The sequence below is a fragment of the Lithobates pipiens genome, unplaced genomic scaffold, assembly GCF_037356315.1.
Source record: "Lithobates pipiens isolate NorthernLeopardFrog02 unplaced genomic scaffold, aLitPip1_a1.2 Scaffold_11, whole genome shotgun sequence".
In the NCBI taxonomy this organism is placed as follows: domain Eukaryota; kingdom Metazoa; phylum Chordata; class Amphibia; order Anura; family Ranidae; genus Lithobates; species Lithobates pipiens.
In genome coordinates this window covers 19,161,908-19,177,605 of record NW_027507696.1, presented here as the reverse complement: position 1 = coordinate 19,177,605, position 15,698 = coordinate 19,161,908, and the positions used below count along the sequence as shown (strand labels likewise).

Here is a 15,698-nt window from a genome sequence, read left to right as displayed (position 1 = left end):
TTTACAATGGAACAGTGAGATGAACTACATCACCACGGCATTACACATGAGCCACTGTTTTAAACTCAGCAGCTGATATGAATAGACCCTAAACTACGGACCATCTATAGCCCATATATTTAAAAAAATTAAATAAAAATACAAAAAAAGGAATACTGGTATATGGGCATGTTTAAAAAAAGCAATAGAGCCATCTACAAATTATCAGACATACAGCTACCTCCTAGAACTACTCACCTAAACCTTCTGCATATATGTGCTTCTCAGTGTCTACCCATGCAACCAATAAAACGGCAAAGTAATAGCCGTTTTGCATGGACCACTGTTGGAAAACTTAAAGCAGTACATTGTCTATAGCACTGAACATCTAAAAAGGGCAGAACACAAGATCCAGCACCACTGCCCAATGAGGAACAGTACTAGTGCAAGGCATAGAGGAAAATAGTGGAAACTCTTCACAGTAGTAGTTTTGCAAACCAACATAACATATGGAATATCATTCCATCACCAATTTGCTGCACACGCCAGCTAAAAGAACTTTTAGTGAAAAAATAAATATAAATGTTTAATTTTATATTGTGAGCTCTAGCAACAACAAATCGTTTTATTGCATATGGATTTTTTTTTTTTTTTTGTATTCAGTCTATTGCTAATTGGATACCTGTACTGAATATTATATTTCCACATCACTGGTTAAAGCAGTTCAACACTAGTCCTGAATAATAACATCATCATCCTCCTCATCTTCATCTTCTTCAACAACACAGATTTCAACCTCATCTGGATCCTTTGATTTATAAGAAAACCAGTGCAGTACTTGCTGATGGCTTAAGCCAGATGCTGTAACTAACTCCCCCAAGTCCTGCTCATTGAACTGATTATGTACACAAAGGTAGTTTTCCAAAACATCATATTTTTTTTGAAGGGAGGATGAAATAGGGCGTTGAGGAGTCTTAGATTTTGAACAATTTTTTACACGAAGTTTAAAATTGGATACTTTTTGCACAAGTTTTGATTTTCCAGAAAAAGATGGTTCATCATCAGAAATTTCCTCACTTACGACAGTGTTTCCTGAATGTTGACTAGATGATGCTATCACATCATCATCGGGCACCTCTACAGCAGAAGACATTGCTGGTGACCCAACATCACTTAGCCTTCCATTAACATTACCAAAATGCTGTGGTTCATCTAACCAGGTGGGACGCTCTTGCATACTGTTACGGAACCACCTCAGTTGGCCATGTTTAAGGGCGTAGCGTGTATCTCCAAACCATTGTATAATATCTGCTCTTGGTAGTCCACTAATTTCCTCAAGCCTCATGTAGTCTTCACGGGTAGCCCACTGGCACTTCAAAAAAAAAGATTTGAGAATTTGCAACTGTTGCTTACTTTTTCTTTGGCGCCGCATGCCTGGAACATTATCTTCTCTCCTAAGGTTTCCATTGTGATCAATATAACCTGACACTTGCACTTCTTCGCCATTGCTCATATTCCAAGAAGAAGACATTTGTTCTTCCTCAGAGGGATAATACGAAACTGATGAGTTCAGGTCTCTTCCATCCACTCCCAAAACCATGGCAGTACCAGATGGTTTAACTAGATTATCAGGACCCTGCCTTTTCTTTGGACGAGCATTTGACATGGGAGACTGGCGTTTAGAATCACCTGTAATATCCCTGCTGGAGCGTTTTATTCCTTGTAAAGGGGTACTTTCATTTACTCTAACAGGTTCTTTGTCTGGAAGTTTACAGCTTAATTTCATCTTCTTGGGTTCTGGGGCATTATAATCTGGTGATGAAGAATGAGAGGCCATGGCTTGCCTTGCTCTTGCTTTCAGAGCAGGAATTGAAAACTCATCTGATCGGAGAACATTTGACTTTTTAGCTAGTGCAATCAACGGCCTGAAATGCAATTGCTCTTGATTATAATTGAGCCGTGCCCGTGTCTCCTCAATTTCTTCTGGAGACCAGCTAATTCCACAACGAATTCTTTGTACCATGAACCAGTTTTTCACTTTTTCCATTTGTAAACCATACCGTAGTGAAAGTAAAGCAATTTCTGGCATGCTTGGGTATGGAAAGAAGCTAAAGGTACTGATGAGCTGTGGGTGATCATCCAACTCCTCAGTCAGCTCTGCCCGGGACCAAATCACTTGAAGATCATCAGAAACAGGAGGCAGGCACAGGAATCCAGAAATGTCTTCCGGATATAGAACAGGTGCTTTGGTAGAAGTGGGAGGCATTATCCAAAATAGTACTGCAACGTCAGGTTGTGATTTTCATCAGTGAGCAGTTTATCTGAGAAAGGACCAAAATTCTTATTTTCAACAGGACCAGAAAACTGCAAAAAAAAAAAAAAAAAAAAAAAAAAGTGTAAATGTCATAACATTTTCAAGCAATTTAATGTTTTAGTATGAAAAACACCTATACGGAACATGTTTTACCCCTTCAATACTGGGCCAATTGTAACATGTAAAAAAATCAACTTTATTTTACTAGAATATTACTTTGAGCCCACAAACTTTTTTGTATTCTGATAGCGGGAAGACTTCCCTGCCATCAGAATACACCGATCAACATGCTGACTCTAACCAGCAATGTTGATCAAGTGGGGAAAATCTGATGGGGCAGTTCTACAGAAGCTGATCAGTAGATCAACTTCTGTACAATTCTCCCTGCCCATAAATGGCTTGAAATTTGGATAGTCCCGGCTGAACAGGACACATTTCAATCTATGTATGGCTGACTTAAAGCAGTATTAAACCCAAAAATAAACATATTGCAGCTTACCAAATCTCTTTTGGGCTATTTTTATCTGGGGATCTGGCCAGTATGTCTGTTTTTCAAAAGAACAAGCTCTTTTCCAGATGTATCAGGTTACACAGTCGAGACAAACCATTTAACACTGGCAAGGGTGCTTACAATCAGCTTTTTTTATTAATTTTTTTATGTAAAACCTTTATCCCAAAAAGGAGAAATAAAAAAATTCTGCTGTAAGATTATAAAGATACTCCATAAAAAAATAAATAAAAAATTCTAAAAGCGGAGCAAAAAGCGTAGCTGCTGACTTTTAATAAACAGACACTAAGCAGTCCCACAATCCAGCGATGCGGCCGCCTGAAGCCTCGCTCCTTTCCCTCTCCTCTATGCAGTCATTGCAGGTGTGGGCACACGTACAGCTTGTGGCTTCACAGCAGGGTGCGCACTGCACCTTCTTAGTGGCCAGACAGACAATCTTCTGGGACCTGTGACATGTCCCAAAAGATTAGGAGAGAGTAGTAGGAGTCGCCGCCTAGGTGGGCAAGCATAAGTGGGAGCTGGGTACCTGTCAAAACTAGGTACCTGCGCTCTCCCCCCCCCCCCCCCCCCAAAATGACATGCCAAATGTGGAACATGCCCCTTTGGGTGGGACTCAAAAAAAAAAAAAGAGGGGGGGGGGGATTTACTGCTGCAGGATTCTGGCAAAATGAGAATCATTTTTTTGCTTAGAATAATGGATCTTGATTCTCTCAGCGCAACATCCTTCACAATATACAAAAATTGGGCTAACACTACTGTTCAGGGTTTTTTTTTTTTTTTTTTAATTGAAGCATAATCTTAATCTTTTCTAAAAAATATTGCGTTTAAAAAGACTGCTGCGCAAATATAGCGTGAGATAAAATATTACAGCAGCCGCCCTTTTATTCTCTAGGGTCTGTGGCAAAAAAAAAAAAAGTATATACTGTTTGGGGGTCCCAAGTAAATTTTTTTTAGCAGAAATTGCGGATTTTTACTTGTAAGCAACACGTTAGAAAAAGGCTCAACTGGTTAAACTAACCTAATTTGCAGACAGAAGAAGTTCTTCCCTTTGATCTAAAAGAACAAAGCGTTACAATGTTTCTCCATCTCCCAGTGCTAAGGAATGTTGATAAACATTTGCTGGCTTTTTAGAACAGCTCTGCACGGTTTACATAGAATCGTGAAATGTTGGATTAAGATTGTGAGGGGACTTGACTCGAGATGGTGATTATTTAACGATTAATTGTGCAGCTCTGCTGCACCATAAAATATGTACAACAAAAAAAAAAAAAAAAAAATAATAATAATAATACACAAGCACAACCCAACATAAAATATCATATAAATCTCATAAGTGAGGGGATTGTAAAACAGTCCAGGTCCACAAAAATGTTTTTCTAAGTGGTAAATCATGCTCAGTGATTGACAAAGACAAATCAGCACCAACTTGATCAGAAGGTGCTACCCACACAGATATTGACAACTTTTACAGCAGCCTTGATCCTCTTCTAGAGTTCCTTGCTCTCTTCTCACAGGGATTGGCTGACAGCAGCAGGAGCAAATGACTCCTACTGCTGGTGAGCTTCCTTTGAGGGGAGAGAAGAGCTACGCTCTTGCAGAGGTGCACAACACTGCATCAAGATCAGGTAAGTATTTCAGGGGGCTGACATGGGAAGGGTTTTTTTTATCCCAATGCAAAGAAATCATAAAAAAAAAAAAAAAAAACAAACACACACAACACACAACCCTTTTACCTTTACAGCCACTTTAAATATGCACTCACTGAAAAGGATATACTTTCCCTCTGAAATGTTAATGATGCTTTTCAGTCTTGCTCTTTTCTCTCATTTAGATGGTACAAGGATGGTGCCTCTGAATGAGGCAAAAGCAAAAGGTGGGGTCAGCAAATACAAAAGATCTGCATAGGATAACAGGCGATTTGCAAATAAATGAGCGAAAAGTGTAGATGCTGATCAGCAGTCAGTCCCCTGGAGTGACACATTAAGCTGGGTAGGCACCAGTACAGGGGTGCCCAACCTTCTGAAGAGTGGGGGCCACTTAATAGACTTGGTAACTGGTCACGGGCCACAATGAGTGGAGCGGTGGATTACATGTCCGTGTACAATCTGCATTTGGAGAGCAGACATGGGCGCAGCCCACGATACTTTTTAACGGATAGTATTGGAGGTAGAATACAAGTCGGTTTATGTCTGCGACTACTTAGAGGTGAATGGAGGGTTCAATTGGTTGGACTGACTGTGTGAAAGGGGTCCAATGCTGCTTTCACACTGATGCGCTGCGGTTTACCACCACCACGTGTGTAACGCAGTGTACCTTTTGGCTTTCCTGCAGTTTGCACTAGCTTTCTATTATCTGCAGGTTTGGTGCACTTTCAGAAAGTCTATGGCTCAGTGCAGGTAACCCGCAGGTAAACTGCTCTGCACCTGCGGATCAGTTTGAAAGCTGCCCAGCATTCACTGAAGAAAAGATATGCCCATATATTATACAGGTTTTATATAGCGCTAACATTACAATTTGGTACAAGAGGAATCAAGAATACACTGTGATTTTAGTAATAACCTGACCTTTAATAACAGTATTCTTTCTATTCTATCCCAGAGCAGGAGGTTGCGGGCCACATTAGAGGGCTTCCCTGCACTAGTTGATTGTCAAACTAAAATTTGTACAATAATTCTCACAACATTTGAATGTCATTCAAAAGAAGTTCAAGATTGTTTGTTTTTAACATTCAAGTTTGAAATTAATGGGCTTTACTGAACGAAAACCACATACACGATTAGAAATTTGTATATTTGATGAGAAAATTTTGAAGGAGCGGTATGGAATTTTTTTCATCACTGGTCGAAAACATACATAGTCTTGAACCCACTAAAGATTGATTAGAAAGAAATAAAAAAAATGCATGCACTACTTTTGAATCACTGCAACCGGTTTACATGATACTGCTGTACCTTCTGGCTCTCAACATCTCCCGACTCTACAAACATTGTCCAGAAATCAAGGGAACCACGCAGAAAATTCTGGGCTGAATAGTGACTACTATATCAGATGCAGTGGTGCATAGGGGAATCCTTCCCGCTGCGCTATTGTATTCTCCCGTCAGAATACACTGATCAGTGTTGCAGTAGCCCATTGATCCTGCTGGAAAACCTGCATTCATTCAAACGAAATGCAACCACAGAAAACAAATACCTAATAAGCAAAGCCCAATCAAAATTACTGTTTCAAAATGTGTATTGACTAAAATTATACTAAAGCTTGCATTTAAAAGTACAACTATAGGCAAAAACGTTACCCGCCCCCCCCCCCCCCTTCATGTTGGATAGAGCAAGGAATGGTTATAACCTCTGTTCCATTGTAGAAATTTCCCTTAACTTCCTGTTCCATAGAAAAAGAGGAAGCGAGAGGAAACCCATGCAAATTAAGGGTATCTCTTGGGGACCCCCCAGGTCACCAGAACCAGTATTCCCATTTGAAGATTCCCCTCTATTACTTTTCCTCCCCCCCCCCCCACACACACACACACACACACACACACTTTCAATAATGGTAAATGGGACCAATAGAGAGGGGGAATTTCTCTTAAAACAGAGTTACACACTTTTTTTTACTTTGTCATTTTGCATGCCCTTAGCGCATACTTCTCACAATGAGCATTTATTTTTATTTAATTTTTTTCATTACTCGTATACTTTTTTTTATTTTAATACTTTTTTTTTTTATTTTTTTATTATTTCTTCATGACTTCCTCCTTTCCCCAGCCTAGATGATTACATCACTACATCATTACATCACTAAGCAATTCGCATGGGTTCCTGGGATAGCAGCGTCATGTATCCCAGGAGTGCATGCGAATGACCTACTGACGAAATCTTGCATTATAGGTAGCTAGGAAAGGACACGAACGGGAGTTAGCACAGCTGAGTGCATGCTGGGAGCTGTAGTCTCCTCCCTGCGGAAAACAATGGGGTATACTAGCTCATCATGCCTTTGTCTTGCAGGGTTTTTTTCTTTTTGGTTAGTGGGTTTACAACCACTTTAAAAAAAAAGGTGGATATAGACAGACAATAAAAACTGACTGGTGTTCTAATCCCTCTACACTATCCAAAACAAATATATATATATATAAGTTTTGCCTTTAGTTATACTTTAACCTCTTCCCGCCCGCAGTATAGTAAAACTTTCTGGGATGGCGACATACAAGGTTGTCCCAGTGTCACCAAAAATTGACATGGGCAAGAAGGTGGTAAAAGCAAAAATTCAGAAGGTACTGTAAATAAATACATATGGCTCAACAAAAGGTGACCAAAATGTGCCATTGCACAGCCTCTCTTAGGTGGTGATTTTCAAACCAAAAATTTTAATAAATCTAGCATGCAATTTCACACGAAACATGGCCTAAACTTGCAGTAATTAAATGTCCCTATAGTGGGCCAAAGGAGGTAGTACTAAAAATCTGACACACAAGAATGCATGTGTCTGCTGCAAGCCTAATAGGAGAACAAAAGGCCAAACGTCCACCCAGCTTGTCTGTCTCATGTCTTTGTTTCCTGACCTCTTCCCTCCACTGAATTTGCAGAATGACTGATCTTCCTAGAAAACCCAACACCCCTCCCCTCCATCTTATACCTAGAGATGCTTACAGCATAAAAGCTGGCAAAAGCACCCCAGATACACATGCAAATGGCAGTCAAACACAAAGCAGAAAACGCACAAATACACACTTTGAAAACACCTTTTTGAAAACTTGGGAATTGCAGCAATTACCTTTGATTGTGAAAGGTTTTAAATTTGAATAAAAAAAATAAATAAAAAAAATAAGTGTTTTAATAATTTTACTTTGTATAGAGGGGCAAATTATAGATCACTTCCTTTGTAGTAAAATGGAGGGGGGTTGGGGTTTGACTCAGTATTAAAGAGGAAGTAAACCCTTCCAAACAACTTGGACCTATAGGTAAGCCTAGATTAAGGCTTACCTGTAGGTCCAAGCAATATCTCCTAAACCTATATGGTTTAGGAGATATTTGCCCGAAAATGGGCACCGCTGTCTACGGCGCATGCGCCGTAGACAGCGGCGCGCAGGCGCACTAAATGCGGCAAATCCAAGAATGGATTTGCCAAATTTGTCGACTCCCGTGTGCATGCGCGGGAGTGACGTCATCGCGGCTTCGCCGTATGACAGCAACGGAGCTGCGAGGCGCGACTCCCGTGCGCATGCGCGGGAGTGACGTCATCGCGGTTGCGCCGCTGTCATTGGTCGGAGCTGCGAGACGCCACCAGCAAGATGGACGCGGCGGACTACAGGGATCAGCGGCGACTTCGCTGGCTCCTGTGTCAGGTAAGTGACACATAATGAGCTACTATGCGATGCATAGTAGTCCATTATGCTTTACCTTTGCAGGGAAAAAAAGAGGAAGTAAACCCATCAGGGTTTACTTCCTCTTTAAGGTGGGCTGGCAGACCCGAACAAAGCCAGAATCGAACCTAGTAACCCAGAAGCGATGTCATGACATCACTTCCTGTTTACAGAAGACTTAAAAAGTTGCTATATATATATATATATATATATATATATATATATATATATATATATATATATATATATATATATATATATATATATATATATATATATATATATATATATATATATATATACACATATACATATACATACACACACACACACACACATACACACTTTGCATTTATAACAAAAAGAAAAAAAAATGCTTTATGAACAGTGATCTGAACATGGATTGCTCTTCAGAGAGCATCTCTAGTCTGATTAAACCCTAAGGGATGTTTTACACTAGTGTTGCTTTCTGAAGAGCAATCCACAATCTAAATAAATGTACCATGTGTGAAAACCTCTGCGCTTAGCGTAAATCAAAAAATGATAACGTGGAGATAGCCGGAAAATATTGCATCCAAATACCCAAACACTACAAAATCTAAAATGTTCAATAAGTTGTGCTAACCCACTTAGTAGTGAATAAAAAACAAAATTAGGAAATATGATACCAAGTGCAAAAGTGATGCAATTACAAATGTGCAAAAAATAAATAAAAGTGATGCATGCAATAAACTGATTAAAAAGTGCATATGTGCAATAAAGAAGCTGTCTACAAGAGTTCATCTGCACAAAAATGGACCAATGCTGATCTCCTGAGGCCTCTTTACCAGCACTTTGTTGCACCTCCACCACACAGGGCACTTACCAGAAGGCGTGGTCACAAAATATTGGCCCAAACACGTTATAATCAAGTTAGTAACAGATCACAGCTCCTAGATAATTCACCTCCGAATTCCAAGCCTCTCACCACTTGGGGTTGCCACACAGTAGCTGACATCACATTTCTCTCGTATATATGAGTGTGTGTATAAATGTGTGTATAAATGTGTGTGTACACTACTATGTGGCAACCCCAAGTGGTGAGAGGCAAATTATCTATGCTGTGATCTGTTACCATCTGGAACCACTCTCCCTTTCCCCCCCCCCCCCCCGATTACCCCACCTCCCTCTCTTCCTCCCCCCCCCCCCCCGATTACCCCACCTCCCTCTCTTCCTCCCTCCCCCCGATTACCCCACCCCCCTCTCTTCCTCCCTCCCCCCGATTACCCCACCCCCCTCTCTTCCTCCCTCCCCCCGATTACCCCACCTCCCTCTCTTCCTCCCTCTCTTCCTCCCTCCCCCCGATTACCCCACCTCCCTCTCTCTTTCTCCCTCCCCCCGATTACCCCACCTCCCTCTCTTTCTCCCTCCCCCCGATTACCCCACCTCCCTCCCCCCGATTACCCCACCTCCCTCTCTTTCTCCCTCCCCCCCGATTACCCCACCTCCCTCTCTTTCTCCCTCCCCCCGATTACCCCACCTCCCTCTCTTCCTCCCTCCCCCCGATTACCCCACCTCCCTCTTCCTCCCTCCCCCCCGATTACCCCACCTCCCTCTCTTCCTCCCTCCCCCCCCGATTACCCCACCTCCCTCTCTTCCTCCCTCCCCCCCGATTACCCCACCTCCCTCTCTTCCTCCCTCCCCCCGATTACCCCACCTCCCTCTCTTCCTCCCTCCCCCCGATTACCCCACCTCCCTCTCTTCCTCCCTCCCCCCCCGATTACCCCACCTCCCTCTCTTCCTCCCTCCCCCCCCGATTACCCCACCTCCCTCTCTTCCTCCCTCCCCCCGATTACCCCACCTCCCTCTCTTCCTCCCCCCCCCCCCCCGATTACCCCACCTCCCTCTCTTCCTCCCTCCCCCCGATTACCCCACCTCCCTCTCTTCCTCCCCCCCCCCCCCGATTACCCCACCTCCCTCTCTTCCTCCCCCCCCCCCCGATTACCCCACCTCCCTCTCTTCCTCCCTCCCCCCGATTACCCCACCTCCCTCTCTTCCTCCCCCCCCCCGATTACCCCACCTCCCTCTCTTCCTCCCCCGATTACCCCACCTCCCTCTCTTCCTCCCCCGATTACCCCACCTCCCTCTCTTCCTCCCTCCCCCCCGATTACCCCACCTCCCTCTCTTCCTCCCTCCCCCCGATTACCCCACCTCTCTCTCTTCCTCCCTCCGATTACCCCCACCTCTCTTTCTTCCTCCCTCCGATTACCCCCACCTCTCTCTCTCCCTCCCTCCGATTACCCCCACCTCTCTCTCTCCCTCCCTCCGATTACCCCACCCCTCTCTCTCCCTCCCTCCGATTACCCCACCCCTCTCTCTCCCTCCCTCCGATTACCCCACCTCTCTCTCTCCCTCCCTCCGATTACCCCACCTCTCTCTCTCCCTCCCTCTGATTACCCCACCTCTCTCTCTCCCTCCCTCCGATTACCCCACCTCTCTCTCTCCCTCCGATTACCCCACCTCTCTCTCTCTCCCTCCCTCCGATTACCCCACCTCTCTCTCTCTCCCTCCGATTACCCCACCTCTCTCTCTCTCCCTCCGATTACCCCACCTCTCTCTCCGGAGAACAGTCACGAGAATCCTAGGGGGGGGGCACCTCTTCTAATCCAGCTACAGTGAGGTACGTGACCAATGCCAGACGTTCTTAGTCCCCACTCACACACAGCTGGGGTGGCTTGCTCTCCCTCTGCACTTTAGAGGGCCCCAGTCCCTCCTTGGAACTTTACAGGTGCATATCCTTATACTGATCACATTTGTTTTTTTTACATGCCTGTGCGGCCCTCCAGGTTTTCCCTTTGCCTAATGTTTTTATTAAATCGTGGTTATGCCTGCTCACTCAGGAGTATATGTTGCTTAGTATGTGCTGAGCTAGGGCTGGGGGGCATTGTATGGATGTATTTTAAGTGGACTAGATTAGTCATTTGCATTTTCCTGCCTGTTGTCCTAGACTTCTCTCCTAGGTCTGCAGATGAGGGGCTGTAGCTCTTTTACGAACGTGGGCATGTGTCCACTATGTGAAACCGCGTCCAGCTCTGCTAATGGGGTGAGTTATATGTCAGCCATCAATGTTGCTCAGAATTCCTACATGGCACGTTTACTTTACTGACCATTGTCATTTGCACCTCACCATACCCGTGCCTGATGTGTAACCCCCCCCCCCCCCCTCTTGGTATGAGATACGTGTCCCGTATGCTATGGCCAAACCCTCCAAAGGCCTCATTGCTATTCCATCCCCTTGCCCTTCCTCCTCCATTCCACACTTTCCCTCCTTTCCCACTCTCCGATGCCTCAATCTTGTGATGAGCCTTCTTACACGCCTCTAAGCAACTGTTATGCATCTGCTGTAATTGGGCGGGGAGCTAATCACCCGTGTCTGTGGGTGGATGGGTGTTCCATCCCCCCCTTTCAGGGGAGGGAAGACTCCTGCATGCGAGCAGACTCTTGGAGGACTGGTATGCCTCGAGCCCCTGTGTAAAACAGGTTACATAATGGGGATGACCCTACCTCCCTGTTAAAGTTATTAGAAGAAGTTTTGTTTACCACATTTGTTTTGCTCTACATAATGCTGTCACATATTGTTTGTGCACGTTGAAGTATACGCATCAGATATTCAGCTCTACCGTTTTCATTATTTATCAAGGTCGGGTTGGGTAGGGGCAGCCGGGGCTCCATTCCCGGTCTATCCAAATACTCACATAGGTCAGTACTCAGTCTCCAGTCTTGGATTGGTGAGCCTACTAGCAATAGTTTGCTACCATATTAGTGATCCATTTTTTCCTATTCTACTCTCTCTCTCTCTCTCCACCCCCCATCCCTTTTTACCTCATCTCATGGGGGTTATTAACGTGATTTCGTTCTCAATGCTAAGGGACTTAATGTTCCAGAGAAAAGACGGATGCTTCAGCAAGACTTGCATAGTTTTAAATTGGATGTGGCTTTTGTACCAGAAGACTCATTTTAGAGACAAAAATTACGCATACTCAAGAATCGGTCCTTCCTGATGGTTTACCATTCCACCAATCCAACGGCAAAGTCGTGAGAGGAGGGGGTATCTATTCTTTTTCCGAGCAGAGCGCCGTGGTCCTGCCTAGAGTCCATTGAAGACCCTGGAGGCCGCTTCCTCTTTTTAAAAATGGTATGATTGGCAGTGTCAAGGTAATGCTGGCAAACCTCTACTTACCTAATGACCACCAGGATGTCTTCCCGAGTAAGACGCTAGCTGACTTAATGGACTTACCGAGGGGCAACTGATTATGGGTGGAGAGCTACGCGTCCCCTTGATCCCACCTGAGGATACCTCCTCAGGTAGAGATAGAGAGAAAAAAAGAAATTGGTGACGTATGTACCATATCTTTTACCGCCATGCGGACCCAAAGTTACAATGCAGCACAGGAGTTTCAGAAATTTTATAACTCTCTATACAACCTGGAAACTAGATCCCCACCACAGAAACACATTCTTACCCATCTTCCTCCCAAATGCCCCCAACTATCGAGTGCAGACAGGGAAGCCCCCATCACCATTGAGGAACTCCAGGGGCCACCAAGCAGGGGAAGGCGTCAGCCCCAGACGCTATATTATAGGGCCTTACTACCTTCTCTTGCCCCATTCATGGTCAAACTGTTTAACGCAGGGGTGCCAAACCTTTTGAAGAGAGAGGGCCACTTAAGCGATATGGTAACTGGTCGCAGGCCACAATGAGCGGAACAGGCATTTGAAAGGTGCATGTCCACTCTGCATATGCCCATAAATACAGTGTGATTTTAGTAATAAACTTACCTTTAATAACAGTCTTTCCTTCAGGTATTGCAGGCTGTTGCTGTCCCAGGCGGATGTATTTGGCCACCCCATCACTCATCATTCCACCTGTGACAGGAGCCGGCGCTATACGGGAAGCAACGGTTTATGTGGCTCTGCTCTGCAGCCGTTTGCTTCCTCTGCCGACAGCTTCATTCAAAACACTGATGCTCTGGGATGGCAGGTCGGCAACCCGCGATCTGGTCTTGCCAACCCACCATCCCAGAACATGATGTCACGGGCCACAACAGAGGGCTCCGCGGGCCATATGTGGCCCCCAGGCCACTGGTTGGGCACCCTTGGTTTAATGCGATAGGATCTACCGCATCATTTTCTTGTAGACACTTTACAGGCCCATATATCAGTGATCCCTAAGGAGGGCAAAGATCCAACCTCCTGTGTGAGCTATCGGCTGATCTCGTTGCTTGATCTAGACCTCAAACTCTTCACGAAAATCTTAGCAAATAGGATTCAACACCATCTTCCGAACCTAGTCCACGTGGATCAAGTAGGCTTCATTCCCACTCCGTTCATCTTTGCTTACGCAAACTCCTCTCTCCTCTTAGACCTCGCCATTATTCCCAATATTGGGAAATCCATTTTACCTCAGGATACCAAGTTCCAACCTTTAGAAATTTGACGAGGTCTAGAAGTTCGCAGGCCTCTCACTTCTTAACCACTTGTTGACTGCTGCAGGCTGATTCACATCAGCAGAATGGCACGAGTGCGCAAAAGGGCATACCTGTACATGTTTTCGTATTTCCCACCTAGCCTTGATTGCAAGGAGGAGAGGCAGAATGGGGAGATGCCTATGTAAACAAGGCATTTCCCTGCCTAGCAACATGACAGGGATCTACTGCTCCCAGTGATCGAGTGAAGAAGTGAAGGTGCAAGGAACGAAACTTAAAATTTTTTTAACCAGATGGTACACAACAACAGTGAGGTTGCAAAAAAAAAAAAAAAAAAAAAAAAAAAAAAAAAAAAAAAAAAGGGGGAAAGGTTTCCTGCAAGTTCTGATTATTGCTGGAGATGCCAGGAAGAACTGGACACCATCATTTTTTGGACTTGTCCCAAACTAGAACACTTTTGGAAGGAGGTCAAATGCATTGCCTAATAATTAACCGAGTGCCGATACCAGACGACCCAGCCTTTTTGCTCCTCCATGCCTCTAGTGCCCCTGGGAGAATCAAAAAAAATAAAATAAAGCTCCATCTCCTTGACGCTGCCAAGGCACGCATTCCTCTTAAATGGAAATCCCCACAGTCTCCAACCATGGGGATGTGGCTTAAGAAAGTAGAGGAAAGAAATAAGCTGGGGGACCTCATTCTCAGCACGCCACCAACAAGAATGCTATTCCATGACTTGGTCCCTCTGGAACATGTTTGTCTTCTCTGATGAAGTTAGAACCCTCCTTGACCGTGACTCTGCCAACTAAAGCTACCTCATCTACCAGTGTTAATTTTGGCAGCAAATTTTGATTTAGTTTTAGTCTCATTTTAGTCTTCTGTGATAGATTTAGTCGACTAAATCTCCAGTATATGTCAGTTGACTAAAAATAGGATTTTTATAATTGCTTACCTGTAAAATCCTTTTCTTTGAAGTACAGAGGTCCCTCCCTTCTTGGTATACACGTGTATTGCTTTGCTACAAAACTGAGGCACTCCTACCAGTGGGAGGGGTTATATAGGGAGTGCACTTTTTAAATTTAGGGCGTGCCAGTGTCCATCACCTGAAGGTGGCCTATAACCCAAATAGTAACCACTATGGCTCTGTGTCCTGTGATGTACTTCAAAGAAAAGGATTTTACAGGTAAGCTGTTATAAAAATACTATTTTCTTATCATAGATCACAGGACACAGAGCCATAGTAGTTACTATGTGGGATGTCCCATAGCAATGCCAACTGAAAGGAGAGAGACACACAACAAAAGTAGGGCACCAAGAAACTAAAGGACTCCTACTGCAACCTGCAGTATACTACACCCAAGGGCGATGGCCTCATGCCTTTTACATCTACATGATAGAATCTGGCAAAAAATGTAAGGACTGAAGACCAAATTGCGGCCTTGCCGATTTAAGCCATGGAGGCTTGGTGACTCCATGTGAAAAGAATGGATATTCAAACACGGTTTAGATCTTTGAGATCCAAAATGGGTCCGACATCCCTGTACAGTTTTGAAACCGTAAAAAACAGAGAAGAAGCACATTTAAAAGAAAAATACTTAAAACTTCAAAGTGTATGTAAACCCAATGTCATTAAATATAAAACATTAAACGCATTTAAAATCTGTAATGATATACATGCCTCCTGCAGGTAATCCTTATTTCATAAAAGTCACCCCCTCACCTGCCAGGAGCCCCGCAATATCACCAAATCTGTGGGCATTTTTTTTTCTCAGGGCTCAGTGGGCGGAGTCGTGATGTCAGAGGACTCCTCTGCCCACCACTACACTCCCACCAGCTAGTATTACGAGGGCAAGCCTGGTGAGACTGGTGTGCATGTGCAGGTGTGACAGAGCACGTACTGTGAAGAAGCAGAGTGCGCTCATGTCACTCCTGCGCATGTGCGGCATAACCATTGTAAGTTGTTGTAGAAGAGAGAAAATGGTGAGGCTCAATTTCACTTTTTTTTTTAATCTTCATTGTTCACAATTGCCGTTATTCTGTCTGTAAATCACCAATCGCCTGTGCTTTTTTGACAACACC

The 15,698-nt window shown here is 44.1% G+C and overlaps 1 protein-coding gene across 1 annotated transcript in view; it reads right to left on the bottom strand.

Annotated features, from left to right (window-relative positions):
* Window positions 1–552: 552 nt before the first annotated feature.
* Window positions 553–15,698, bottom strand: part of HOMEZ (homeobox and leucine zipper encoding) — a 28,438-nt gene continuing 13,292 nt past the window's right edge. The window contains exon 2 of the mRNA XM_077469386.1: window positions 553–2,343. Within this exon, the coding sequence (XP_077325512.1) occupies window positions 710–2,245 (1,536 nt within the window). The 5' untranslated portion in view covers window positions 2,246–2,343 and the 3' untranslated portion in view covers window positions 553–709. The remainder of the gene's footprint in view (window positions 2,344–15,698) is intronic.